Source organism: Convolutriloba macropyga, chromosome 6 (assembly GCF_964194025.1).
Source record: "Convolutriloba macropyga chromosome 6, txConMacr16.3, whole genome shotgun sequence".
Taxonomy (NCBI): Eukaryota; Metazoa; Xenacoelomorpha; order Acoela; family Convolutidae; genus Convolutriloba; species Convolutriloba macropyga.
The window spans coordinates 12372284-12400195 of NC_134473.1; the positions used below are offsets into that span (position 1 = coordinate 12372284).

The 27912-nt window shown below is 35.1% G+C and overlaps 1 protein-coding gene across 1 annotated transcript; it reads right to left on the reverse strand.

Annotated features, from left to right (window-relative positions):
- On the reverse strand, positions 1–27825 carry LOC142341482 (putative glycine betaine transporter). Its single transcript, XM_075392445.1, has 8 exons — positions 27189–27825; positions 25753–25956; positions 25179–25443; positions 16516–16631; positions 15625–15774; positions 5883–6088; positions 1896–2050; positions 1–1481 (listed from the first exon to the last, which is right to left on the reverse strand). Exons 1-8 carry the CDS (start codon positions 27252–27254, stop codon positions 208–210), a joined length of 2436 nt encoding a protein of 811 aa, XP_075248560.1. The 5' UTR covers positions 27255–27825; the 3' UTR covers positions 1–207.
- Between the last annotated feature and the right edge of the window lie 87 nt (positions 27826–27912).

Genomic DNA, 27912 nt, shown 5'->3' on the forward strand with positions numbered 1-27912 from the left:
ACGATTGCAATAAATTTATTAAGAATTGAAACTACTTTAAAATGTACAATGTCTTAAAAAAACTAATCAATAATACACAGTGAAGGTCAATAATTGAGTACCGGTTGGGGTTATATCGAAACAGTTATAAAAGATGCATTGTGACTACAGTTGTTGATAATAATTGGTTGCTAAATTAAATTGGTTGCTCATTTTTGACAAGCATGATTAATTCGACTCCTGTTCCGGTTGAACCATTCCATATTGGGGAGGCTCCATCTCCCTCTTAGGGTTATTGAGTTGGTGGACAGGGGGCAAATTTTCAATGGGTTTAACCTCTTCAACATCGCATCTTCTCAGCTGCTGACCGACGCTTGGGTACAAAAACAGAGCCGCAAAGAAATCCTCAATGGTGTTTCCAATGTACCCGTGATGGTCTCTCACAGCTGTCCGAAACAGACCCATGATCGCTGCGAAGCCAAAGAAACAAGTCCAGGCTAGCGCCCAGAACTCGTCCACAGCCAGGTGCAAGAAATGGAAGAGAATGAACGTGAACAGCAAAAGGTAAACTACCGCAGCCCATATGTACACTACGAAATCTTTCATTTTCCAAACGTTGCAAGCAGCTTTAGCCGCCCAGTAGGGTCCCAATACAAATCCCAGAAGCCATTCCAAAATGATATCCATCTTGAACTCAGTAGCGAAATCCAGATAACCCACTTGGAAATCTGGTGCGTGTGCGTCTATGTCGTGGAAAGCCACGGCACACGCTCGCCAAAGGGCAACACACAAGAAACAAACAATGATAGTATATGGAAGGCCACATACAATTGACACAGTTTGAAGCGCGTTCAAAGCCTCGTCACCACCGGCTACCAGAAGTGCAGTTGCCGCAGCACCCTCAGTTAACGCCCAGAAGATTCGTTGCAACGTCGGGGGATCCATATCTCCATTGGAGCCCAGCATGTCAATGATGAACGATCCAGAATCTGATGACGTCACAAAGTACATGATAATGGCAGCGAGAGATATCACGTCAAGGAAAGTTCCCAAGTCTCCGTTAGTTTCCATGGTGAAAAACCACATCTGGACCAGGCTATAGCAACTTAGCCTTACGCGCTGTTTGTCATCTGATCTTGCATACATATTTTTCTCGCCTTCTGCGATCCAATCAAAAGTCTGCTTTTGAGACATATCATGTGATACAGCGTGATTTAGAATGCTTTCAGAACATGGATTGCAAGTTCCGTTGCAGTACTCACTGAAATCTGAAACCGAAAGAAGTGTGGCACTGGTTTGGAACGAACTTCCGATTACAGTTGTGTTGTCGAAGAAGTTTTGTTTACAACAGTATCCTTCTGCAGCTGCCAGGCGTTCGATCCCAAGTCCGGTGGCTCCAAAGAATCCGAACCATGCAAACGTGTACAGAATCGGAGCAGTCATAGTTCCATTTATGAATTCACGGATAGTTCTGCCTTTGGAGATCTTGGCGATGAAGATTCCTAAAAGATAAAGATTCATTAACGATTTCTGAGGTAGTGAAGCAGTCAACACCTGGTTGGTTATTAATGAGAGCGTTGCTCTTATTAGTCTGTTTGATTGACTTCAAGTTCTAACAAGATCCAGTTTTAAATTTTCATTTGCTTAAATTTGGCTATTTTAATAAAAACCTATCGGAAGCAAGCTTGGAAAGTACACCACGCTATTTTCCATCTCTGCTGAGGATGGGGTACTTTAAATAATACTAAAATGCGACTGAGATTATTCATGCAAAATGCTGCAGTTTGATATCGAACTACAGTTGTTATAGAACTTTGCCTTATGGAACCAATTTGGTATCTCCCATTTAAAGCCTCCCCCACCCCAGGAAAATATAGCTCCCCATTATGGTATGAGTATGCAAACAGTCGACTAACCAACAAATGGGCACCAGGCAATCCACCATCCCCAGTAGAAGATAGTCCACCCGTCCATCCAGTCATCAGGTCCGTCTGTGCCAGAGTCCACTTCCCGTCCCCTCTCTGTCCCAAAGGCACTGGGCGAATGCATCTCAAACGCATCGCAGTGGAACCTAAACGCAAATCGAATATATCAAAATTGAAACGCTCTTTTCCCGACAGTTAGTGTTCATTTGGGAAAAAATTGTCGTGTTCAGAATCTCAAATCTGGGATAAAATGATGCTTAAAACACAATTGAGTGAAATTGATTTATATTCGAAACAAAAAGCCTAGAAGTTAGTGGGAGATAGCGCAGTGGAAGAAGAAGTGGATGACATTCAGGAGGTGCGTGGTTTGAACCCTTGTAAGGGCGGTGAAATTACATATTTTAGCGGTGAATTGCTTATCTTACATATTTTTCCAATTTTTTTTCTCGACACGGGTGCTATTCGTTAATGTTCTCACTTGTTCTCCCGTTCATTCTACTCATACGATCGGTATAATCTCAAACGGAATCCAATCGATCTTGCGGTGAAATTCTAAACAATAGGGATTTTTAAATTTTTCTTTTTGTGCCATCCCATCTTAGATGGTTCTTATATTATTTTAGGCATATAGGGTCTGCATAATATAGTGTTACGTGCGTCTGTGTGCCAGCCACAAAACGCACGTGCGATGCTTTTACATATTATTTACTATGTAATTGCTGGTGTTCTATAACTGGAAGTTCAATGCATGGGGGTGGGATGGATTCGATTTTTTGTATACTTTGTGATGCTAGATCATCATATCTATTTGGGGGTGACATGGTAACACGGCGGCTAACATATCTGTCTGATAGAGACATGATGGACTCCAAACTGATATAGAATCAATGACGCTAAGATAGCTAAAAGATTAGCATTGTGAAACTGGTGCTATGTTATATTCATGTACGATTTTTAAGTAATGGTTAAGTGACTCTGCTTGAAGTCACTGAGAACTTCTGGCGTTTATCGAGAACCGCAAAGAAGTTCGAGATATTAAGTCAGAATTTCGAAGTGACTTCTGCAGAGTCACTTAACCATGCTTAAAACACTCACGTGCACATTTTAAAGTGCCGAACGTTATTTTGTCAGAAGTTAAATAGTCAGAAGTTGCTACTTTCATTTTAAAACGTAAGCATTTCAATTCGTTTAAATCGTAAGCGTGTTTTAAGCATGGTTAAGTGACTCTGCAGAAGTCACTTCGAAAACCTGACTGAATATCTCGAACCACTTTGCGGGTGTCGATAAACTCCAGAAGTTCTCAGTGACTTCAAGCAGAGTCACTTAACCATTACTTAAAAATCGTACATGAATATAGCATAACACCAGTTTCACAATGCTAATCACCAGACGCACGTAAAACTATAATATGCAGACCCTATATGCCTAAAATATTATAAGAACCATCTAAGATGGGGTGGCACAAAACGAAAAATTTAAAAATCCCTAATGTTTTAAAGAACTTCACCGCAAGATCGATTGGATTCCGTTTGAGATGATACCGATCGTATGAGTAGAATGAACGGGAGAACAAGTGAGAACATTAACGAATAGCACCCGTGTCGAGAAAAAAATTGGAAAAATATGAAACATAAGCAGTGAAAAGTTAGTTTTTTCACCGCAAATTTCGTACATAATTTTGCCGCAATTCACCGCTAAAATATGTAATTTCACCGCCCTTACAAGGGTTCAAACCACGCACCTCCTGAATGTCATCCACTTCTCCTTCCACTGCGCTATCTCCCACTAAATTCTAGGTTTTTTGTTTCGAATATAAATCAATTTCCCTCAACTTCTTGTAAAAACATGTGCGGTGAATTTTTGTATGATTTGCTATTTTTTGCGGTGAAATTACATATTTTCGCGGTGAAATCTGGTGATTTTTTCTAAGTTCACCGCTTACTCTAGTGGTGAAATTACATAAAGTCACCGCTGAGAAAAAATTGTCAAAAGGATGTAAGATTATGGGGTAATCTTAGGAGGAGGGTAAATCTAACAATTCCTCCTTACTCCCTATTAATTCCAACGCATTCTTTGCCGATCTCACACAATTTTAACAATATTTCTAAACGATGAATATATGTATGTTCACCGCATTCACCGCTTAACTTACATAATTTGGACACTTTTTTCGAAGCGATGAATTTATGTAATTTGACCGCTATATTCAGCGGTTAAATTATCTAATTTCACCGCTACCAGGCGATAAAAATTTTTATCACCGCATTCATCGCCTGATTGATATAATTTCACCGCATACACCGCTTATCTTACAAAAAAATTCCACATTCACCGCTTATCTTACATAATTTTGCGCTGAATGGCGGCGAGACCTCGACCCGGGCAAGCGTTCAAAAGTATAACATATCTGGCAATTTGCCCGAAAATAGCTGCATTAGCTTTGTTTATCCGTAGTCCCAAAAAAAAGAAAAGACAGACCAAAAAAATTATTCTTTCCAATAAAAGCTGAGATCCTAAATTTCGACTAAGCATCTGTGTAACTCATGGCTACTTATATTAGCTGCTCTTGAATAACCATCAATTGGAGTCACACACACTCAGTTGACCTTATTTTTTTGAATTTAACTTAAAGAAGTCAATTTCCGAGTGAAGAACTCAATTTTGATAGTGAAGTAAGTCACCTGTGACCAAAACATAATCACGCGAATGGACAACAAACTCCATCTACCTACTATGACTGAAAAATGACGTCACGCATGCTTTTTAGTTGAAATTGCATGCGGCCTCTTAAACATGCAAAATTTTTGTCCAATTCTAGATATCTCGCGTTTAATATATAGGAGGAAACCAATTTTCATCCGCCGATCACACAGGAACAAAAACCGACTCCTGTCGCAAGAACTGGTCTCGAACAACAGACGTCATGGTGTTGATTAGAAAATTTCATGTCTACAAAAATGAAGGTACACGAGACGGGTTTGAGATCTCGACCCTCAGAATAGCAGACCTCCATTTTCCCAACTGCGCTATAACCATTACATGCCACATTTTCTCATAATCGCTTTCATCGTATCAACAAACATATTTCCGGTAGAGCATTTGAGATCACGCAAAAATCAAAAAAGTAAAGCGTGAAGAACTTAGTTGAAATCTAAGAGTGTTAAGAATAGCGCAGAGTCTGTACAGCTTAAATTTTGCAGAAAAACACACGTTTTTAATAAGAACATCAAACATTTTTCGGGAGCAATTAAAAAACTCGTAGTACCCAGGACAGTAAATTCTCCCTCTGAGCGAGCATATTTTCAAGCCTATATAGCCTCGTGTAACTACATCTGACTCACAATCGTTTGTCCCAGGTTCGATTCTCACCACTCTACGTTGAGCCTTTTAGGCGATTGACCTCTCTCGATATGTTCGCTTAACCTTGCTGCTCAATGCTGCTCTTAATCATGCGCTTCGAGAGGCCCTCTAAACATGCAAATGTTTTGTCTTATTTTAGAGCCCACGCGTTTAGTATATAGGATGATGCAACCTACTATATTAACAACAAGCGTTACTTGGGAGTGAGAGCAATGGAGATCACTCAAAAATGAAACGCAAAACGGTCAAGCAAAAAATTTGCATAAAGACCAACACGTTTACAATAAATGCTATGAATTTCGTTCATGAGCTATTAAAAACCAAGAGAAGACTAATAATAGCCCCAGTTATCGCTTTGCGGCATTAAAAAACGGGGACAGTTGACATTGGGAGGTAAATTCGGCCCGACATGGTTCAATCTGAGATAATATTTCTGCTTAGAACTCTGATAATGATTAAAGGTTCCCTGGTTCCCTATTTTGGGTCTGTTCGGTCGGCACCCCCCCCCCCCCCTGATCTCCCACCCAAGTTCATCTTGCCCATATCCCTTTGGGTCGAGGACTTCATCCTGGCTTCTGATAAGGTGAGGTGTGGATAGTTTTAAGAGCATTCACTAACCCCAGCTGTATAACCCACTGGAGATAGTAGCCAACTGACTGTACGAAGACATTCAATATGTACACGGGTTTCTGTAGAAGGGTTATGAAGACCATAAGCACGACTCCAAATGCGAAGCAGATTTCACTCAGACGTCTGATGCCAATGTCCACACCTGACACAGTAGAAACTGTGGCTACTATTGTGATGCCCCACACAATTAACACCTGCAGTTTGAATATATCAAGTTAAAATTGAGTGGTATGTACTTATTGTATGCCAACCCAGTGATCGAAAATCTTGCAAGAACTTTGTAAGGAAACTTTGCAAGCAAATGCATACAGGCATCAAGCTTTTCAATTCCCTTGCAAGAAAACTTTCAAGATTTTAGTCATTCGCAAGAAAATTTACAAGATTTCTTATACGCATGCAAGAAAAGTTGCAAGATTTCTTATACGCTTGCAAGAAAAGTTGCAAGCTTTTCTATTCAGCCTTTTTTTGTTCGATTGTGAGGTAGCTTTTGCATCAGACTTAACTTCTTTGACGACTGTGGAATAATATTATCAAATGTGTGCCACCCAATAACCTCAAATCTTGAAATCAGACGTAAATTTTTTTTCCAAAAATTTTAGAAGTTCTATTTTGTTTTTATTTACGATTCTCAAACTGCTGATTTTGACGCGAATTGATTGCCTTCACTAATCAATTGTATGAACTGACGATCAAATATATGACAGGCCCAATACCTATACAGGACGCTATACGCTGAATATTGACCGCAAATTATTTTGTTTAGCACACCAGTCACATTCGAGCCAAATCTGTGCTTGGGTCGGGACAATCTGTTCATGTTTATAGCTCGAGGCAAATTCTTTTTTTGCTGCTGAATAGTTATTCGAGACTAAGTCCTCTTTTGGACAAAAACAGGAAGGCTCAGCTTCAATTTATATATTAGAACAAATAGGATTGGTAATGTGCTTTTGTTCCTCATCAAAGAGGGGTACACTACTTTATGCATTGATCATAGTTATGCAAATACTAAAGAAAAGGTTTTGTCCCAAGGTCAGAGTAAATGATTCATTGTTTTTTTCTAAAAAAGTGCAATTTAAATTCAAAAAAATCTTGAAAGTTTATGCTATTACCGCCGAACATTGACACGTACTCGGATGAGTTGACAAAAAATTGAAGAAAGTATTTACTCATAAAATTAAATCCTCATAAAATTAAATGCTGGGGACAATCAGACAAACTGCAAGAACAAATTAGATTTTCAAACTATGCAAAATTTTGTTATAAAAAAAATTTCGATGCCCATGCACCAAATACATGCACTCAGTTCCAACTAATGAGAATAAGTTTCAATAGAATAAAAATAAGAATAAGTTACTCAGTTTCAACTCGGTAAAACAATATTTGAAGGCTCGCAAAACAGTAACGGGAAAACGAAAAACTCAATTTAGTTGGCTGGAGAACAGTTTCGAAACTTAAATCAAAAAGAGGCTCGGTAATTTGCGTTCGAACATAAAATTCCCATCCCGCCCTATCCACATTTCGGCCTAAATGTCCACCAATTGAGGACGGAATAGTTAACGGTGTTAGAAAACTTTTAGAAGTTCAAGTATTTTGAGCAAAACTAGTGTAAGAATTTTTAGAACAAAAAGTTGCGTCCAACTCAAATCACTCAGTGGAGTTTTGCCATTATTAGGAATAGAAGATAAGAACAACACAATCAGATAACAACAAGCATTTAAAATATCCGAAACTCGATGTCTATCTGTGTAAAAACTTAATAACAAAGTCAAATAGCGGCAGACAAAACCTAAACTCAACAAAATATCTTTTATACGGTTCTTCACTGAAAAAGAACTGGAATCAGTCCTCAAAGATGCTCGAAACTGAAATCACTAAATACATTTGTAACACGATCATATAAAACTCCATAAGATAATACATTTGGACCTGTCGTTATTAAGAATTTCACATACGACTACAAAACAAGTACAAAAAAAAAACTCGAATCAATTTTGCGAGAAAACTATATTATTTTGCCTGACAATAATAAATGTTTGTTTGCGCGTTTTTGAACGCCAATAAATTGATATGTGAGCACTTATGAGACTAAGTAATAAGTAGACAGTAAGGGAGAAAAGTTAAAAATAACGTTTTGTGTTTTTCGAAATTTAATTTAAAAGGCCAAAAAAATGATTAACTATACATCAAAATAAAAAAAGGTTTAATAATTCCGCTAAACTAAACCATTGTGACCGTTTTTGATCAGAATTTGTCCTACGTTTACAATACGAACGTCAAATACAGAAAAAAGTTTTTTTCGAAAAAAAGTTTCGAAGCTAATAAAACCATTTTGAATTCACTCAAAATAAGTGAGGTAATAAATTTTGTCTTCTTTTTATGCATGTTAAGTGATTTATAAATAATGAGACTAAAGAACAAATAGACAAAATGAACAGAAGTTGCAGAGTTGAAAAATAATTTTAAAACTATTATAATTAAAGTGATATTTTATAAAATAATCATTACTTTTAGAAAATCAGAAAACAATTAAACGTATTAAACAGGTTCAATTAAACCTACAACTGACGCTCTTGAGACCTGTCTTTTTTTCCGAATATCTCATACGTTAACGAAAAACAACGTCGAATGCAGACAGATATAAAAAAACGAAAAACTGGCATCAAGCCCGTTATAACAATAACCAATTCGCTGAAAGCTTTAGATACGTTCAACACAGTCTTTTTCCGATGCCAATTTTGTTTCATTTGACCTGTAATTAACAAAAAATAGGTATTAAACGCAAATAGACAAAGAACAGAAAAAGCAAACTTAAATTTTTGATTTTTTTGAAAGCAATATTTTTCCAATTCATGAAGAGATCAGTATCAACTACAGTCAATGAAAAAATTCTTTCATTCCCTCAACAATGAGACGTGTGATCAATCAAACCAAGTTAGATGTTTACAAAAAAAACTCCGTCAAAAAACTAAAAAAATTTTTTGGCAAAAAAAGAGGAGTCGAAGCCGTTAAAATTTAAACCAGATTTTCAGTAAGAAAACAAGCACTTTTCAAACGCGTTTTGATACAAATAAAAAAGAGATAATTGACTTGTATTCAATGAGACTGGGTATCAAAACACAAAGCAAAACATACAAAGCCTCAAAGCTAGGACAATTTATTTTTTAAAACAATTATTATCAATGTCATGATAATCTATCAGCTGTAAATTGAAAAATCTGGACATGTTTGTTGTTTACCCCACAGTAGCCCCTGTGACTTTCCACAAAGAAAAATTTACCATAAAATTTAGGAAAACCTCAATTACAGACAAAATTTTTTTTGCGAAAATCCGTTGTCGAAGCATTTAAAACCATAATTACTTCACTGAAAAGATATCTCCAATTGGGCTCCATTTGGACGCCCGAATTTGACAAGTAACTTGTTATTAATGAAACCAGTTAACTAATTGGCTGCAACAAAATAAAAAATTTCAAATATTAAATTTCTTGCAAAAGTTTCCTTTAAGTCATGAAAACTATCAGCAAAAAATGAAATCAGTTGAAAGTCACATAAATCCATACCCTTGAAACTTTTTATTATTCATAAATTTATTTACGACTGCAAGAAGAACGTTAATCCAAGACAAAACTGAAATAATTTTCATTACACTCTTCAAGAAAACACTGTTGAAGCCATTTAAACCGTAATCTATTTCCTAAATATTTATAAGTTTAATTGTGCCTAAGTTTTGAACACCAATAAAGTGATACGTACCCTATCAATAAAATGATAATGTGACAAAACCAAAAAAAGATCCTGAAAATGGAAAATGTCCCAAATTACATTTCGTGAAAATTATAGTTTTGAAGCAAAATAATATTTACTTAAAATGTAAAGCCGCTATTGAGATTAAAAATCAATTAGGCTAAAGATACCTTCTATCTTTGCTGAAATTAAGCCGCAAATTGAATTAAAAAAAGTTAGTGAAGGACAGTGGCAAAGCACTAAAAACCCTTGCTAACTTTCAAAACAAATGAGTTTAAGTCAAATTGACAAAAAAGCTTTCAATTAAAAAGTTTGAGAATACTTTCTCACGAAAGCAATCTTTCACGAAATCATTTTGAACTGTAAGTTGTGAGCCTTTATTTTTATTGTTCTCTTCTGTAATGATCATAAAAAATTATATATTTGATTCTAGAAAGAAGACCGAAATTGACTACAAACCGAACTCTTTTTAGATTTAAGAATTTCACGATCGGATCAAAACTGACCTCTCTTTTTCTATTCGCGCATTAACAATTTACAATGGTTCTCAGTTAACTAGATAAAATTAAATTGGAAAATTTTAAATCTTTAGCAAAAAACGAAAATGATGCTGCTTGTGTAATTATCGAGAAATTACCTAAAAAACCGTCAAACCGTCAAATAAGAAAACTTTGAATGAGATCGAAGATGTCAATTAAACCTCTCTGGAGTTAATACAAAAAATGTCCTTAATGTTTTTGGTGTTCACTTCCCGCAAACTTAAGCATTTTTGAGCAAATTTGCTTATTTTTTACAATTTTCGACCAAAAAACTCTGATTTTTAGAATCAAGTAGCAACAATTGTGTCAAAAATTTCTCTGGTGTTCACTTCCGGAAAACTTCCGGAAAATAATTAAAATGGGCTGAAGAAGCTTATCTCTTGCAGTTTGATAAAAAAAAGGTTGATTTTCTTAAAATCGAGTAGCAACAATTTGAGCCAAAGTTTATATGGAAAAACTCCTCGACAACAAATCCTTTTTAAAAAGTAAACCAGCAGCAATTTTTTAAAAGAAGTTTCAACATAATTAAACTTTCAACTAAAGCAAAAAGCTTTCAGATCATAAGTTTTAAAGAATGTCTCACGAAAATAATTGTTCATGAAACCATTTAGACATGTCATTAGTCAGCCTTGATTTTGATTAATCTCTTTTCTAATGAACATAGAACAGTCGATAATTTTTTCAAAAAAAAGACACAATCTGATTACATACCGAACGGTTTTTGGATTCCAGAGTTCTACGATGGGATCAAAACTCGCCATGTTATTACTATTTGCACATTAAGAATATGCAATGTTTCCCTAGTTTAATGGATATAGTTAATTTCGCAAAGAAAGTCATATAACAGAGAAAATAAAATGATGTTTGTGTAATTATCGAGAGATATTAGCTAAAAACTGTCAAATTTTCCAAGCCAAAAGCTTTCAAAGAGAGCGGAGAGGTCAGGTGAACCTCTCTTGAGTTAAAACAAATTATGTCAATAATTTTTCTGGTGTTCACTTCCAGCAAATCTGAGCAAAATTGACCCCAGATGCTTATTTCTTGCGATTTTCGATAAAATCTGGTTTTTAGAATCAAGTAGCACAAACTGTGTCAAAAATTTCTCTGGTGTTCATTTCCGGAAAACATCCGGAAAACAATTAAAATGGGCTGAAGAAGCTTATCTCTTGCAGTTTGGTAAAAAGGCTCATTTTTTAAAATCAAGTCGCAAAAACTTGAACCAAGAGTTACATAAAAAATTCTTTGACACCCTTCTATTTTTGTTAAAAAACCAACTAAACCTGTTTAAAACAGTTTCAACGAATTTTAGCAAACCTGTCAAAGTCATAGGCAAAAATGCCGGAAAATGTGAACAAAAACCGGAAATCTCTTTTTTTACAGATTTCCAAACCTCGTTAACTCCCTGAAAAAGAAAACTTTTAATTCCATGTTCTACGCTGGACGGGATTTCTAATGATACCCCTCACAGCTCACTACGATGAACATATCGATCTGCCAAAAATGACTGAACAGAAAAACCCATTTGAGTATATAGTTCCTCCCCCAACTTAAGTGGGTCGGAACAACAAGACACCGTATATATGCGATTAGAACAGTGCTAATTTTTAACAATTTCCTATCGGAAGGCAATTGATAGAGTAGTTGCCGAATTTTAAATGGCTTAGAGTAAGTAACAAAGGAGATTTTACTACGCATACTATAAATATGAGTTCTTAGCCTCTATTAGCTGTGTTTTTTGAGACCAAACTCTTTCAAAACAAAAAACTGATCAAATCAACCACCGAGTTTTTCTACAAAAATCTGAAGGAAAAGTAGAACGTCAAAAATTTCAAAGTTGTTCATAATCAAAGTCGTTGAAATGCTTTCTTTAATGACAAAATGCCAAACCAAAATCGCTTCTGCCGGAAATGAGCAGACTTTGTCAAATACAGGATTATTTTAGTTAAATTGATCTGGAGGAGTGAAGGAACTACGAACTTTGACCGAATGTTAATAGCATTTGAACTTCAATTTTTCTGAATCGAGGTGAAAATTTGTTTGCCGATTGATTAAGTTCTACGGTAAAACCAGTTTTCTATTTTCCGCAAAATTGTTAATCAACCAAAAGTAACAATGGAAAAGCCCGGCTCGACTCAAGATCTTATTGATCATGAAGTCTGGAAAAATACATTAAACAGGTCGAATATCTTGGGATGACTTTACGGCGCATTTAATGAACACAGAAACTGTTGTATTTAATCTGTGTCGTTCCCCAAATCTTGGGTATGTATATTTTTGAGCATATATATTTTCATGTATTTCTATAAATACGAAGCAAAAATTTGAACGTTGAATTTAAGAAATAAAATTGAGTGAAATTTAAACTTCAATATTCTATCACTAAATCAAAGAAAAAACCGAAATGACTCCTCAACGATCAATTCATTTTTTCCAGTGTAATAAAAATAAACACATTTGTATGTCATTGCAAGTATTTTCTTTGTATCTTCTCAAAAGTAAAATTGATATAATGTTTGGAATAATTTTGGAGGAATTAAACAAAAGTTGAGCGCATATTTTCCAAAAAAATCTCACGCAGTAGATTTTATTCGAAACCAATGCCATGTAACATTTTGGAACGATTTTGAATAAGTAATTGAATTGGTATTATGTATTTTGTAACAGATATCTGGAGATTCATTTTTGTTGGTCTGACGTTACTTCAAAGAAAGTTATAGCAAACAACTTCTATCACAATAAAATTTTGAATCTGCTACGTAAACGTGTGCGTACTGAAAAAATAGGGTTTCTAACACGACCTAAGTCTAAGAATGGCACCAGTTGTTATCAAAAGCATTCTGACTGAAAATTCTCCGTGACACCGAAAGAAGATTCTGCTCTTTTTCAACATGCTCTACTCTACTTGTACTCTCCTCTTCGCAGTTCGTTCAACCCAAAAGGAACTGCTTTATTTTTTGTTCATTTTGAGCAATTCTCTGCCCCAGTCCAACTCCCACCCTTAACTTTGAGTGAGGGTTCACTGATCGCGCTAGAGTATTCAAAATTTTGCCAGAGACAACCTTACAAGCCATTACATGTTTATGCGCTTTACGCATTTTTTAAGATTCTTATATTATCTAAAACATCTTAGATGATTCTTACATGACAAGAGCATTTCTTTTAACAAATTTAGAGACTAGGCTGATTCATATAAGTTTATCAAAGGGAGAAATTTATGTATTTTTTGGCAAGCCTTTAACATTTATTGTCGGCTCCTAGTGGTTCATATCTACCAAGGTCATCAACATTAGAAGATAGTTACAAGATGTTATATTTTACAAAAATAATTTGTCTTAGAAGATCTTACAAGATCTGCTTTAATCTTAACAGAATGAGGTGTATCTTATAATACTCTAATAAGATATTTTTAAGATATGATTAAGTCTCATAAGAATGATGTGACTTAAAAGAGGCTCATAGGATCCCATCAGTTGTTACTATTCTTAGGAAATCTTAAAACATTAGTCTCAAGAATGAAACATATCTTATAAGAATCTTGTACGCTCCTACGAATTATTGCAATTCTTATAAGATCTTAGAAATTCAGTGTAAATCCTGTAACTCACTTATAAAAACTTACAAGATAAATGCATTGACTTGCAAGACGATATAGGAGTTTTATAATATCTTATATGATTTGAAACCGTCGATGACTAGGGTGAATTTGATCTGTTAGTAGCCTTGTTTCTGCGCGCCCGAAATATCTCCAAATGATATTAACAGGTCTTTTTTAGATCTCTAGTAACAATGAAATAGTTCTAATATATTGATTTGAAATATTGAAAATGAGATTTTTTTTTAATTTCAGGAGTTAACTGCCACCAATTAAAATCATCTAACCAAAAAATGCAATTGAAAGTTAATTAGATTAGTATGCAACACGCATTTGTCGAGCGTGAATACAATATCACCATATAAACCAATTTGTTCAAACGAACGAAGAAACGATGCAACAAAAACCTAAAAGCAAAACATTTTGCATTAAAAAACAGAAAGTGCAATAATTGCCTCAGATTTTGTTCAAGAGAAAATAAGTATCCCCATCTACAAGAAACAATCATTGTTACGCAATTGCTTGTTGATCTCGTATGGTAGTCCCACCAAAAAAATAGTCACAACCAAAAAGAATCCAATTAAACAGAAAGACAATGATAATTCAATGCGAATCGACAAAAGTTGATCTCCAAATTTAAAAAAATCTTATTCACTTCATAAGAGAAAAAGGAGAAAGCAAGGAATGGACGCGAAAGAGTTTGTTAGCCAAAATGTCATATTTTTTTTCAAAATTGAAAACCTTAAAAGGCTTTTTGAAATTTTGCGTTACATGAGCAAAAAACATTGCCGTTGATCTCATTAAAAATAAACAAGAAATCTCAATTTTTGAAACCTATGACCAGTTTGAGAACAGCCAACTAAACTAAGTCATGTCTACCCAAGGTCAAAAACTAAGCAATGTGCAAATAGAAACCGTTACAACTCAAAGCCATCTACCAACTGCAACTAACAAAGAGAAAGCATTTCGCTCAACATCGAAGTACAGAGCACCAATGGACAACGAAAGACCACGCCAAACATTATTAGTGTTTCACAACAGGGACAACAGCTAAAAATCCCACTTGCAATTCAGACCAATAAGTTGTAAACATAAAACAGTAGCAACATCCTCCTCAAATGATTGAGCTGTTGTCTCTGAAATTATTCCACATTCCAGATTGCTAGCAACTAGCCCACAGTGCCGAGAGCTTCAGGAATTTTGACACAAGACTAGATGATAAGCGCAACAAGTATCTCCAATCAAGTTTGTTTCTTTATGAGTGTGGGGGGGGGGGGGGGGTTAAGTTATTAAGAATAAATTGTGTTTTGAGCATTTCTGATGTTAAATTTCAAAACAGGCGTTTCTTAATAGTCATGACATCAATACTAAAATATGTTTAAGTGAATAAAAAACCGTTGTTGGTGGATTTGAAAGGTATTTTTGTTGACATACGACAAACTGAAACGGATTCGAGAATGCGAGGACAAAAACGTTTGTTTAAATGCGAAAAGTCTTGAAGAGAGCAACTTAGAAATATAATGTTGAGGAAAAGAGCAATTACTACATTCTGATTACTTAATACACCTCTCAAATTCAGTTAAAATTTTATTGCCATGTTTTACCATGATCTTGGCAAGTTAAGAAATCTTTTTTGATACAGCTTAATAAGATAATATCAAGATGTAGCAAAAATTTTTGTCCTATCAAGATCTTGATAAGATAATCCTTGTTCTGTGAAGACTGTCAAGATCTAGCATGACTTGGCAAAGTGTATCAAGTTTCGTTTAACTGAGCAGCCAACTAGTTCTTAACTATTCTAAAACCAAAAATAAGAATATTTCAAGCCAAATATACAAGTCATTTTTTCACTTGCCTTGACCCAGTCCTCCTCCGGGATGTCACTGTTGAGGATGTTGAACCCGCCGTTGATCTGGATAGCTCCCAATCCCAGGCTGGTACACACTCCGAACAGTGTGGTTATAATTGAGAGGGTGTCTATCGCATCTCCCAACCACCCGAACGACTACACGCAAACAAAGGGCGTCACTGGAAACCGATTGTCAATAAGTTGTTCAGATATCACATCCTTACAATTTATTTCAGGCAAGCTCTTCCCGGAAAATTTAGTTCATCTTGAGCAGGTTACACAAACTTTGCATCAGGAAATTCTGGGTTAACTAAGAAACTGATCTATTCTGTTTTTGCCCCTCACCCAGTGTTTTCTATGCCGCGAAAATAGCACATGCGCCTGGGGGGTGTAAAAGATATATGTCCACTAATCTGGTAAACTGTACGGGATATATGTCCACTAAACTGGGGAGGGCGGGGGGGGACAGAAGGGGGCGAAACAGAATAGATCCAAGAACTCTTTATTGATTAATATCTAAAGTTGATCTCTCTTAATAAATCGATAAATCGAGCAAATTTGTTGGGATTGTTCAACGTAGTGGGATCTGCTCTAGCCTCTAAAGCGTCCGGGTTGAAGATTTATTGATTTCAGAAAGATCATTTATGATTTCATGCTGTCCACAATTTATTGTTTAAAACGATTCTACTATAAATTATAAAAAGTAGCAATCTACAAATTTTGCAATTCTATTAAAGTAGCACGCTATCAGAATCAAGAATTCATTGTCAAATAATTGTCATAAAACTTACACTAAAAACCTGACAATTCTGACCAATAAAACATAGGTCCTGCTTTTTCAGTTAAGCTAGATTTAACGCTAAAGCAAAGAAAGGCTTGATTTTAAAAAGTAAAAACCTTTTTGCCCAGAATAGGGTAGAAGCAGGAGCTCATCTTCATAGGGAGCCCAAATCGATAAACCATGACACCCATCAGACACCCAACCAGGGAGTAGACGACCCATCCGTGAATTCCTGAAAATAAAAACGGCACATCAAAACAATCGCGAAAAAATAAATAAAACAAGACTTACAGCTGGCATAAATCTTACAGAATTACACCATATATACATCCGTTCCCACTAAATTTTTTCCGAAAATCCTGCTGCGTAAGTTTTTTATATCAAATTCTAGCTAAGTTTTTTGTGAATTTCTGAAGGAAAATTGGGAGGAAAATATTAATATTTTAACTTCAACTTCAAAAATGGTCCAATTTCTGTCAACTTTCAGACCGCGAGACTTGCAGGAACAAACTTAAATTAATTTTTTCTGCAAAAAATCTAACCAACAAAAAATAACGGTTTTCAAAAAAATATGATCGTTGATTTCTATAAAAGACCCCCGCCTATGAAACTGTTTAACGTCTAATTAAAATGAAAACCCGGAATAAGAAATTACATTCATCAATACTAGGTAATTCTAAACCTGAACCTCGTTTTATTATGTTTAGGAATAAAGTTCAATTGTATAAGTGGTAATTAAGATTTGGGAAGCTGAGACACGCAAAGTTTAATTTAGTCACAAGTATTTGAGCTGTCAGGTTTTGCTCTTTCATTATTTTTTTCGTCCGAGAATTTGCAGAACCGCAAAAACAGAGAAGAAGAAGCCCTAAATTTAATAACATCAGGAGAGTTCTAGCTGAAAATGCAAATTTATTTTCATACCAATACTGAATTCCATGCTTTCTGATCCGTGATTTTTTTCACGCTGAAATGGGAACACAAACCGTGCATCCGGAGCGCTATTTCTTTTGAATGGTAACTAATTAATTACCATTAAAAAAGATATAGCGTTCATCGTCATAAACCGACTATCTTGTAAGACTCATGCATGATCTTGTAAGAATCTAGTCAATCGACTTTAGTGGACAATTTGATAACAAATGCTTTGTTGAAACAGTCACGTTTGTTCAAACATTCAAATGGAAGAAATTCGCAGTGCCCGACGTACAGCGTGCCAGATTTTCCTATAGAGTGCCAGATTTTGGAAGCTGAAAGTTGGATGTTTTAAGCAATGCTTTTGTGACTCTTGCTTAGTTACTTCGAAATTCGTTACATCTCCGCTAAACGGTTCTCAACAAATGCCAGATTTTTTCAGTAGATTCATGGAACTTATATATTACTCTTTTGCGTATTAATTATTGATGACCAAAAAATGCTCGACAAGCCATGATTCAACATCTCGAATTTTTGAGAACATTGAATGTATGCTTAGCTGACAGGGGAGCCTTAATAGAGATATTGTGTTAATAACTATTAATTTATAGTTCGTAAAGCTCACTTCAAAACGATGCCATTTTGATATTGACTTGTTTTTCTGTATTCATGCAAAACGGTGGCCGCCGTATTGGCCGACAGGGCGTTTAGCCGACAACCAAAAAATGAAAAAATTAACCATGACAATTTAAGTAAAATGAGCAATAAAACTTATTCTAAAGCTGTGATTGGCCAATTTAAAACACTTTCATAAACGGACAAATATACCGCAGTTTTTACATCAACTAGTGTAAAGAAGGTCTATCCGTGGTCGGACCGCATTTTATCGCATCTGGCCATGCCTCGCGGGCCATGCCCATGCCTCAGCGGCCCGTGGGACTTGATATGAACCTATCACAACCGAACTACTGATTTATGGACCAATTATGAACTTTTTTTACCAATTATGAAAAAAACTGTCGGCTAAATTTCTCATTTTTCCTTGTCGGCTAAACCCCCTGTCGGCCAATTTTCCTAGCACCATGCAAAACAGCAGATTTTAACTCTTACTACACTGGTTTAGATTCAAACATTTTTTACATGTCTTACTACACTGGTTTAGATTCAAACATTTTTACATGTCTTACTACACTGGTTTAGATTCAAACATTTTTACATGTCAACTTTGACGTCACACCTTTTTAAATAACTTTTCTGATTGGTCATTGATATGAATGATTAATGATCGACTAAGAACGATTAAAAGTTGGTGACAAGTTGAAGTTGAGCTACTCAAATAGAATTAATGAAGACTTTAATTTAGAAACTCTTCCGAAAACTGTAGCAATAATTTATTTTTGGCTCTCAGATATGATTCAGTCTACAGTCATGTAGTCCCATTTTGCTCCAACCTTTTTTTAATTATCTGGGATTAATTGAAATGGTAGATCAGCAAACCTCAACTACAAAACCGCCATAACTGTCTGAGGACATATCAATTTTAGCTGCAAAGCGCCAGTCTAGTCATTTTTTCAAAAGGTTCATTTATTCCTTTCCCATTAGTTTTTACTTTAAAAACACTATCTTTTGGACTACAAAAGTAAGCTCAAATTCGGACAGCTAACAGAAGTCAGAGAACAATGAAAAATTCGATGTATTCGTCGACATGCTTGCCTTTGCAAAACACGTTCTTTCCTACTGGAGTTTGGAGTCGAAAATTTAATTGTAAAACCAACCCAAAATAGGCGAAGTTTTTTTATGAGATCAAATTTGGGTTCAACATTTTTGGAGCAGAAAAATTAAGATTGTTACATACAAAGAGCTATTGGTTAATTTGAAATTGCTCCAATATCGTTTCAACTTCGACGTAATATGTGAGCAAAGCTGGCTTTTTTCTCCTTGGTCAGTCAAAAGTTGTTTGTACAAAAGATAACTAAAAACTGCACCATATTAAAGTTCATGAAGCATAGATTTGATCGTCAAAATTTTCCTTTCTTCACCAACCTGTAGATTTAATATCTATCTATACATGATCATACGAACAAATAATGTAAACAAAAACCGACTAATGTCGGAAAACTTGCTCTTGAACGACAAGCGAGGCAATTAATTCAGAAGCTGCCTCCTAGATCAAGTTTTCTACATGAGTGCAAAAACAGTTGGCCGCGCCGGGATTCAAACCATGGAAGTCCCGAACCGTAACCATCATAAGCACTGCCCACTAGGCTATCAGTCCCTGCTTGCTGCTATGCTGCAATCGTTTTTCAAGTAACAAGCCTTACTTCGGAGTGAGAACAATAGAGATCACTCAAAAATGATGCATGAAAAAATCATTTGAGAAGTCAAAAAATGTTCCTAGAAAACCGCAAGAACGGTCAAGCAAACAATTTGCATAAAAAAAGACCAAAATGCTTACAGAAATTGCTATGAACTTCGTTCAAGAGCAATTAAACAAGTGATCAGCTGTTGAATGACAAAACAGCGAAAATCGTTCTTTCACTTTGGTAAAAAAAATCTGTCTATAGAAAAATTGCATGAACGAAAATTCAAAAACACAAAATAAAGTGCTCCGAAATGTAAAGTTTTCTAGTGAAAACTTTGTTGAGCGCCACAAAGACGAACGTACCTGAGATCATAAAATACTGTTAAACATCTCAGGACAGGTATCAAAAAAATGTCTGCAATCTTTGATACGACCAATATCATTTCTTGTAGCCTACATTTTAAAATTTAATTTGTTTCAACATTGTTTAAACGAAAACAGTAATGAACTGGTTGGTTTTAAATGAAAATTTTTCTTACAGAAATTTTTGTTACACATTAATTTTCATTATTTGCTCACATGAGGTCTCCGAATGGTTCAGCGTGACTCTCGATGAAATCAATAAGGCTAACTCTTTCATTATTAATGCTTACTTTATTGCATTTGAATCCTTTGGAAAAAAGCTAATTTTTTCCCCTATGAAAACATCAATACTGATTTTCGAGACGTGGATAACTCCTATTTAATACAACTTCATCGGAAAATGATGAAAAGTTTGGGTTGCAAACTAAAAGAATCAAATTAGACATTCACAATTTTTTTCCTCTTTTAAGACGCAATTCCGCTTTTTGGGTTTTCATTCATCTTTTCTATCTCATTTACATACGTTCAAATGCCTGCGCAATTAGTCAGTTAGCACCAAATTCAGAGTTTGATTTCGGAAAAGTTTCCCCCTGTGAGTACACGATATGTAATTGTTCAAGTTTATCAACAAAGTAAGCATTAATAAAGAAAACCTTGACCATCTACCATCTGGTAATCACATGAGGAAAATTATCCGAAATTAAACTCTGAATTTGAACTGACTAATTGCACCGGCATTTGAAATTAGATATTTGAGATCAAAACTAATGGAAGAAAACCGGAAAAACCGGAACAATGTCTGAAAAGCGGAAAATTATGATTGTCCGGTTTGTCTTTTAGTTTGCAATCTATATTTTTCACCATTTTCCGACGAAGTCGTATTAAAAAGGATTTGACCATGTTTCAAAACAATTTTCGAAGTTATCATGGAGGAAAAATTTCTCTAAAATTTTCGAAAAGTAATTATCATGTTCAAAGTTTTCTTAAATAAGTATGAAGTTTTTTAAGTAAAATTTAAGGCTTGAAAGCGACATGTTGGGTAATTCATATGTTTTCCTCATAAAGTGTCGCAGATAGTCGCAATATCTGAAAAAAAAATTATATAAAACTACAGAAAAAAAACGGATACAGATAAACGTTGAAAGAGTTAGTATAACCGCTCAAAAATTTATGCAAAAAAAACGTTCAGCGATGGATAATATGAATAAATAAAGCTCTCTAAAATTGATTCCGCAGAAACTTTTTAAAGCAACCATAAATACACATACGACTTCCTTTTACCATAAACTAAATCATATTTTGATTTTAAAGTGCGAAAGTCTATTTATTGAGTGATGTAAGTCACTTACGAGTAAATTGTAATCAAATAACCTAGAATAACATAAAAACTTTGCTAGAGAGTGAGAAATGACGTCAGCGGGAATTTCATTAGAAAGATTATACAGAAAAACTGAAAAGGTCAATCTTTCTAAAGAAATTCCTACTGACGTCATTTCTCTCTCTCTAGCGAAAGTTTTTAGGTTATACACATGATTTCTGGCGTCAAATTTGAGGAATGATTTTGATCACGTCCGCTATTCTATAATGATTATAAAAAACGACCGCTATTCTCAGAGTAATATTTTTTTCACTCCGGTTAGAAATTTTAAAGTACAGTGAGAAAACGATGTTTTAACAAAAGTTAACTTTCTCGATTATGAATTTCCACATGCTGCAATCTGAATTTTCTTCTAAGTGGTTTTCCCTATTCATTTATTGTCAAATTTATTTCTGGTTTTTTTAGTCAACAAAAATTCTTTGAAATGTTTCAGGACCTGCACTTCGATGTTTTTATTTTGTTCTCTCTTGCGTTTGTTTATACAGAAAAACTGAAAAGGTCAAACAAACGCAAGAGAGAACAAAAAAACATCGAAGTGAAGGTCCTGAAACAATTCAAAGAATTTTTGTTGACTAAAGAAACCAGAACTAAAATGGACAATAAATGAATAGGGAAAACCACTTAGAAGAAAGTTCAGATTGCAGCATGTGGAAATCCATAATCGAGAAAGTTAACTTTTGTTAAAACATCGTTTCATCACTGTTCTTTAAAATTTCTAACCGGAGTGAAAAAAGATATTACTCTGAGAATAGTGGTCGTTTTTTATGTTTTTCAGGTTTCGACATGATCAAAATCATTCCTCAAATTTGACGTCAGAAATCATGTGTAAACAGATCTAAAGAAGGACAGGGCAAGTTCTTTGAGTTAAAAAAGCACAAACAGCGCAAAGTAGCTACGCTCAGCTTACAGCTTCGCCGCTAAAAAACAACCAATCAATATTAACAAAAAAATCAGCTTTCAAAAGCAGACAGAAACAATAAGAGTAATTCCATAATTTAAGATGGCTTTTCACACTTGTGAGAACATTTCAAAAAATGTTTAACAGCTTTCTTAAACACAATCTGATATACTCTCACACATTTCATGAATAAATTAAGGCGCAAAATTTGTTTCAACAAAAAATGGTGAAAAATTTGTTTTTCACGACTTTTTTAAGACTCGAAGATTATCTGTCATGCTTTTTTGACGAGCAAATGCGCAGTTTTTGAGTTGAAGAAAAAAATTTTTGAACCATTCTTTGTGTAATGGCTGTCATTACGTGTGAAGACTGACTCTGTTTGCACGTCAAACGATATCGAGGAAAAAGAAGCAAACTAGGAAGTACTGATTTCTATTGGTTGGTAGAATAGTTAATATTTGTTGATATTGGTTAAGAACTAACTCGGATATCGTTAAGAACTAACTAATCGAAAAACTGACTCACAAAACCCAAAGCTGGAAAACAAAAAATGTTTCCATTTAGCAATAAACAATGTAGCAAAATCAATGTCTAAATTAACCGCATCCTAAAAAAGTTTTTAGGTTAATCGGAAAAGAAAATTTTCATAAGAAAGAAACTCTTTCTTCATTAATGCTTACTTTATTGCATTTGAAAACTTTGGAAAAAAGCAAAAACTTTTTCCTCCATGAAAAGATTAAAACTGATTTTCGAAACGTGGATACCTCTTATTTAATACAACTTCTTCGGAGATGGTGAAAAGTTTGGATTGCAAACTAAAAGAATCAAATTAGACATTCATATTTTTTTCCCTCTTTTCAGACACAATTCCATTTTTTGGGTTTTCATTCATCTTTTCTATCTCAATTACAAAAGTTCAAATGCCTGCGCTATCTGTCAGATAGCACCAAATTCAGAGTTTGAATTCGGAAAAGTTTCCCCTTGTGAGTACACGATATATAATTGTTCAAGTTTATCAACAAAGTAAGCATTAAAAGGAAAACCTTGAATAACCACCATCTGGAGGAAAAATTTCCGAAATTAAACTCTGAATTTGATGCTAACTGACTGATTGCACAGGCATTTGAAGTTCTATATTTGAGATCAAAACTTATGGAAGAAAACCGTAAAAAGCGGAACTAGGTCTGAAAAGCGGAAAATTATGATTGTCCCGTTTGTCTTTTAGTTTGCAATTTAAATTTTTCACCATTTTCCGACGAAGTCGTAATAAAAAAGAGTTACCCATGTTTCAAAAACAATTTTTGATGTTATCATGGAGGAAATTTTTTTTTCCAAAATTATCGGAAAGTAATTATCATGTTCCAATTTGAAGTTTTCTTAAATAAATGTAAAGTTTTCTTTTAAAACTTTAACGCTTGAGAGCGACATGTTGTTTAATTCATATGTTTCCCTCAAATAAGTGTCGCAGATAGTCGCAATATCTGCAAAAAAATTATATGAAACTACAAAAAAACGGATACATAAACGTTGAAAGAGTTAGTAAAGTCGCTCAAAAATTTATGCAAAAAACGTTCAGCGATGGATGAAATGAATAAATAAAAAACTCTAAAATTGATTCCACAGAAGCCTTTTAAAGCGACTATAATTACACACACGACTTACTCTTACCATAAACTAAACCAAACTTTGGTTTGAAATTGCGAAAGTCTATTTATTGAGTGAAGTAAGTCACTTACGAGTAAATTGTAATCAGATAACCTGGAATAACCTAAAAACTTTTGCTAGAGAGTGAGAAATGACGTCAGCAGGAATTTCTTTAGAAAGATTGAATTTTTCAATTTTTCTGTATAAACAAACGCAAGAGCAGGTTCTGAAACATTTCAAAGAATTTTTCTTGACTAAAAAACAGACCTCAAATGGACAATAAATGAATAGGGAAAGCCACTTAAAAGAAAATTCAGATTGCAGCTTGTGGAAATTCATAATCGAGAATGTTTCAATTTTGGTTTTGTTAGTTTGTTCGGTTGTGATAGTTTCATATCAAGTCCCACGGGCCGCTGAGGCATGGTCATAGCCCGCAAGGCATTGTCAAACTCGCTAAATGCGCAGTTGGCAGTTGTTTAATAGTAAGGTGGGGTTTTTTCCGTGGGGGTTTATTTCCGTGGGGGTTTATTTCCGTTGGGGTTTATTTCCGTGGGGGTTTATTTCCTATCTAAAATGAAGTGGGTTTTTTTCCGTGGGGGTTTCTTTCCGCAACCGATCTTAGCGATAATTAAACAAACAGTCGCGACGACTAAACGAAAAACACAAGATGCATTATGGCTTTGAAAGAGGTTCTGTGCTTTATTACATGAAAACATTTGCTGAATTGCTTCGTTTCAAACTCTGCTTATATTTCTGAGAAAAATACTTTTCTGAAAAGTACAATAACGAAGTTTTACGTCATGAACGTAGAACAATAGCTGCCCAAAAAATTATTCACGTTGGCCTCGGTCTGCTTTTTATCTGTGGCGTATGGTTAACTGCATTCGTGTTCGACTTTTGGACTTCTTTCAAAATAGCGTTGAAACTTTACAAGCAAATGCTTTCATACACCGCGCACAATATTTTCAATGCAATGATTAAACATGTGCTTTTCATTTAATCGGTAACATATACGTTGTGCGAGCTACATGTCATCTGAAACTCAGAAACATTATATCCGACAAAGATACCCTACCAAATGCGATAAACTTGACAAATCTTGATAAGATCTTGGAAAAATTATTGATGAGAAAACGTCATCTTATCATAATTTATCAAGAAAACTTCCATTGTCAAGTTTTTGATAAGGCATTTCAAGTTGAGCCTAGAAAAATATCATCTTGCAAGACTTGTCATAGAGTTTCATTTCATTGGGTATGTTGTTTTAGTGTTGACTACCCACCCCAGTGGAAGAAGGTGAGATTGATGGCGTCCTGGGCAACGGTGTTGTCTGGTCTATAGGGGTCATTCGTGTATCGATTGGGGTCAGTGTAGTGGAACACTGGCTCAGCCACCCCATAGTAGAACAGCCCCACTCCGATTCCACACGCGAACAGCATTGTGAACCAGGTCACTGTCGGGTACTCTGGCTCGTCATCGTCCTTGCCCAGTTTCAGTTTACCGTATTTGCTGAAGTAGAGCACTATCATGAAAAGTGTCCACAGGTCCTGAAACAGAACGATAGTAAAAATTGACAACACCGAAAACTTATTTTTGAAGTTGTTTGAAAATTTAATTGTTTCAAAGTTTAACCAAAGGATCTCAAGGTAAACAGTTTCTGTGTTTGTTCAACGTAGAGTGACTTCAAGAAAAAAAATCTTCCGATGGAAAATGGAAGCGCGTTTCTGAAAATGAGCGAAACATAATCAAAATCAAGTATGAATTTCGTTTGCTGGCTGTGAACTGAGCAAATTTTCTCAAACAATGTACCCCCCCCCCCTGCTTGTCAACAAGCGAATTTCATCTGTCGAACTTGCCTGAGAGCCGACGTAAAGCCAAGTGAAATTGTCTGTTATCCAGCCTCTGGCCTCCTTCATGTCTTTGTTGGCGTCATCATAGAACATACACCAGAAAATGAATGCCCAGATGATGAGAAAGGCTGGAATAGATACTCGCGGATTGATGTCAATTCTCAACAGTCGAGGCACTGTTTTAGATGTTGCAATTCTCACACTTGTGTCCTGCAAAACAAAATCATGTTCTCACAAAAGTCAAAATGTTGTCACATGTCACGAAATCCCGAAAAAGTTTAAATTTGCCCGAAGAGCCAGTAAAACCTGGAATTATTAGACATTCGGCTGCAAATTTAGGTAATTTTTGATGACAAACGAAAATTCTGTTCTTGCACATGATTGATCTCTAAATCTCAATGCTATAACAATTACTAATTGGTTCTAAATTGTACGCTAATGCCACCAAAATCAGTCCACAGTTGTCCAGTCGCGTAAAAATCGCTTTGTAAGGACTAAATCCTCGAATAAAATGTTCATTTAATGTTTATTAATTGATACCAATTGTTTCGATATGAAGTTTACAAACAGTGAGCGTTCTTGCTGGCCTTTTCATGATATTTTTAATATTTGTGAATTTTTGAATATCGGAATCTTTTGAGTTTCATTTTGTCATAATTGTTGTGATTGGCCACACAGAGTTAGAGAGTGCATCAATTTTTCGACAAGCTTGTCGTATTGTTGTCCAATATTAGAGCATATAAAAACCTGAAGAAACGAATTTTCGAAACCAAGTTGTTTTTCAATAGTGTTTTTGTTTCTCGAAAAATATGAACTATCCAAAATCAAATGTTATTTACGAATAAATTGCGTTCTGAACCACAAAAAAAAACTGTTTTGGTGTTCCCGGTCGAAGCAGTTAACTGCATTTCATCGATAACAAAACAATACCTCCCTGAATAAAAACAGGAATGCTGGCATGATTCCGTGAGTGGCATTCAAACCATATTCAAACCATATTTGTATTTCAGAGCCAATAGTAAATCAAATCACTGCAGTGGGTGGGGTGGGCTAATGAACTTAAACGTGCTCTTGAGAAGCGCCTTTATAACGGACTCACTTCCTCGTTTTTTAACCGTTTAAAACAGCCTTACAAGAGAGCATTGAAGGCTTGTTGCTAAAATCTTGCACGATAAATGTCAGATTTCGGGACATCCCACACCAGCAATGCTTCGCATAAAGGAGCAAAAATGCGGGGCTCAGTCACAAAAAAATGCGAAATTTAGCAGACTTCCTAAATCTAATTGGTCAAATTGTCACTGGTGTTTCCAGCCCTTACAACTGTTGTTATTAAGTTGTTGGCTTATTTTCTTATTTTTTTTCTTATTTTCCAATTTTCCAGTTGCTATCAAAGAGCACCGAGGGCCAGCGTGATTTATAATAAATCAATTTCTGTTCCTCACCTCGACCTCGCCATATGTGCCATCCCCCTTGTCGCCAAAATCTTCCTCGATACTTCTGGGAGGCATGTTTGCGGCTCTGAACTTTTGATCTCTGTTCGGGTGTTTCGGTTAGTTACTTGATATCACTCGCTGGCTCTCGCTCGCTTTTGTAACTTTACTCTCAGTTTGGCAAATCTACTAACTTGTTACCAACGTAAAGTCTTCAGAAATCAAGCGCGACTAGCTTTCGAGCTATCAAATGACTTGATAGCTTTTGTTTGTAATGTTCTTTTGTTGAAGCAATTCTAATTAAAATAAATTTTACCAGTAATTTACAAAACTCAGTTGGCCATATTTGCATCTATTAACTTTTAGCACTCGCTTTCAAATTGTTACAAAACGTAAAATAAAAATGATTTATTAAAAGAATAGTTTCTTTTCGATTATGGACAAGAATAGTCGTTGTTTTGCTTTTAAATTAAAATATCGAGAAATTTGTAGCTTAAAGCTTGTTGCTTAATGTTTGACCAAATTAGCAGCGAAATGAACAGCGGTAAATTAATTCAAATTGATTAAAGTTATCAGCGAATGGCAAGTTAGAACACGCTGCTTTGAAAAAAAAACACCGAAGCCAAATTTTGATTTGCTTTTCAAAACCACCTGTTTCAATAACTCTTAGCCTTTTTTCTTTACTTTCGGTAATCAGAAATGAGCTCATTTATTAGTTTTGTTCAAAAATTAAAGC

What these genes read in the sequence shown, in the direction of transcription:
- LOC142341482 (XM_075392445.1), bottom strand. Translation starts at nt 27,254, where the DNA reads ATGCCTCCCAGAAGTATCGAGGAAGATTTTGGCGACAAGGGGGATGGC. An exon ending in TCTCACCTTCTTCCACTGGG is followed by an intron (nt 16,632 to 25,178) that starts GTGGGTAGTCAA and finishes TTTTATTTTCAG; the next exon opens with GAATTCACGGATGGGTCGTC. An exon ending in CAGTGGGTTATACAGCTGGG is followed by an intron (nt 2,051 to 5,882) that starts GTTAGTGAATGC and finishes ATTTGCGTTTAG; the next exon opens with GTTCCACTGCGATGCGTTTG.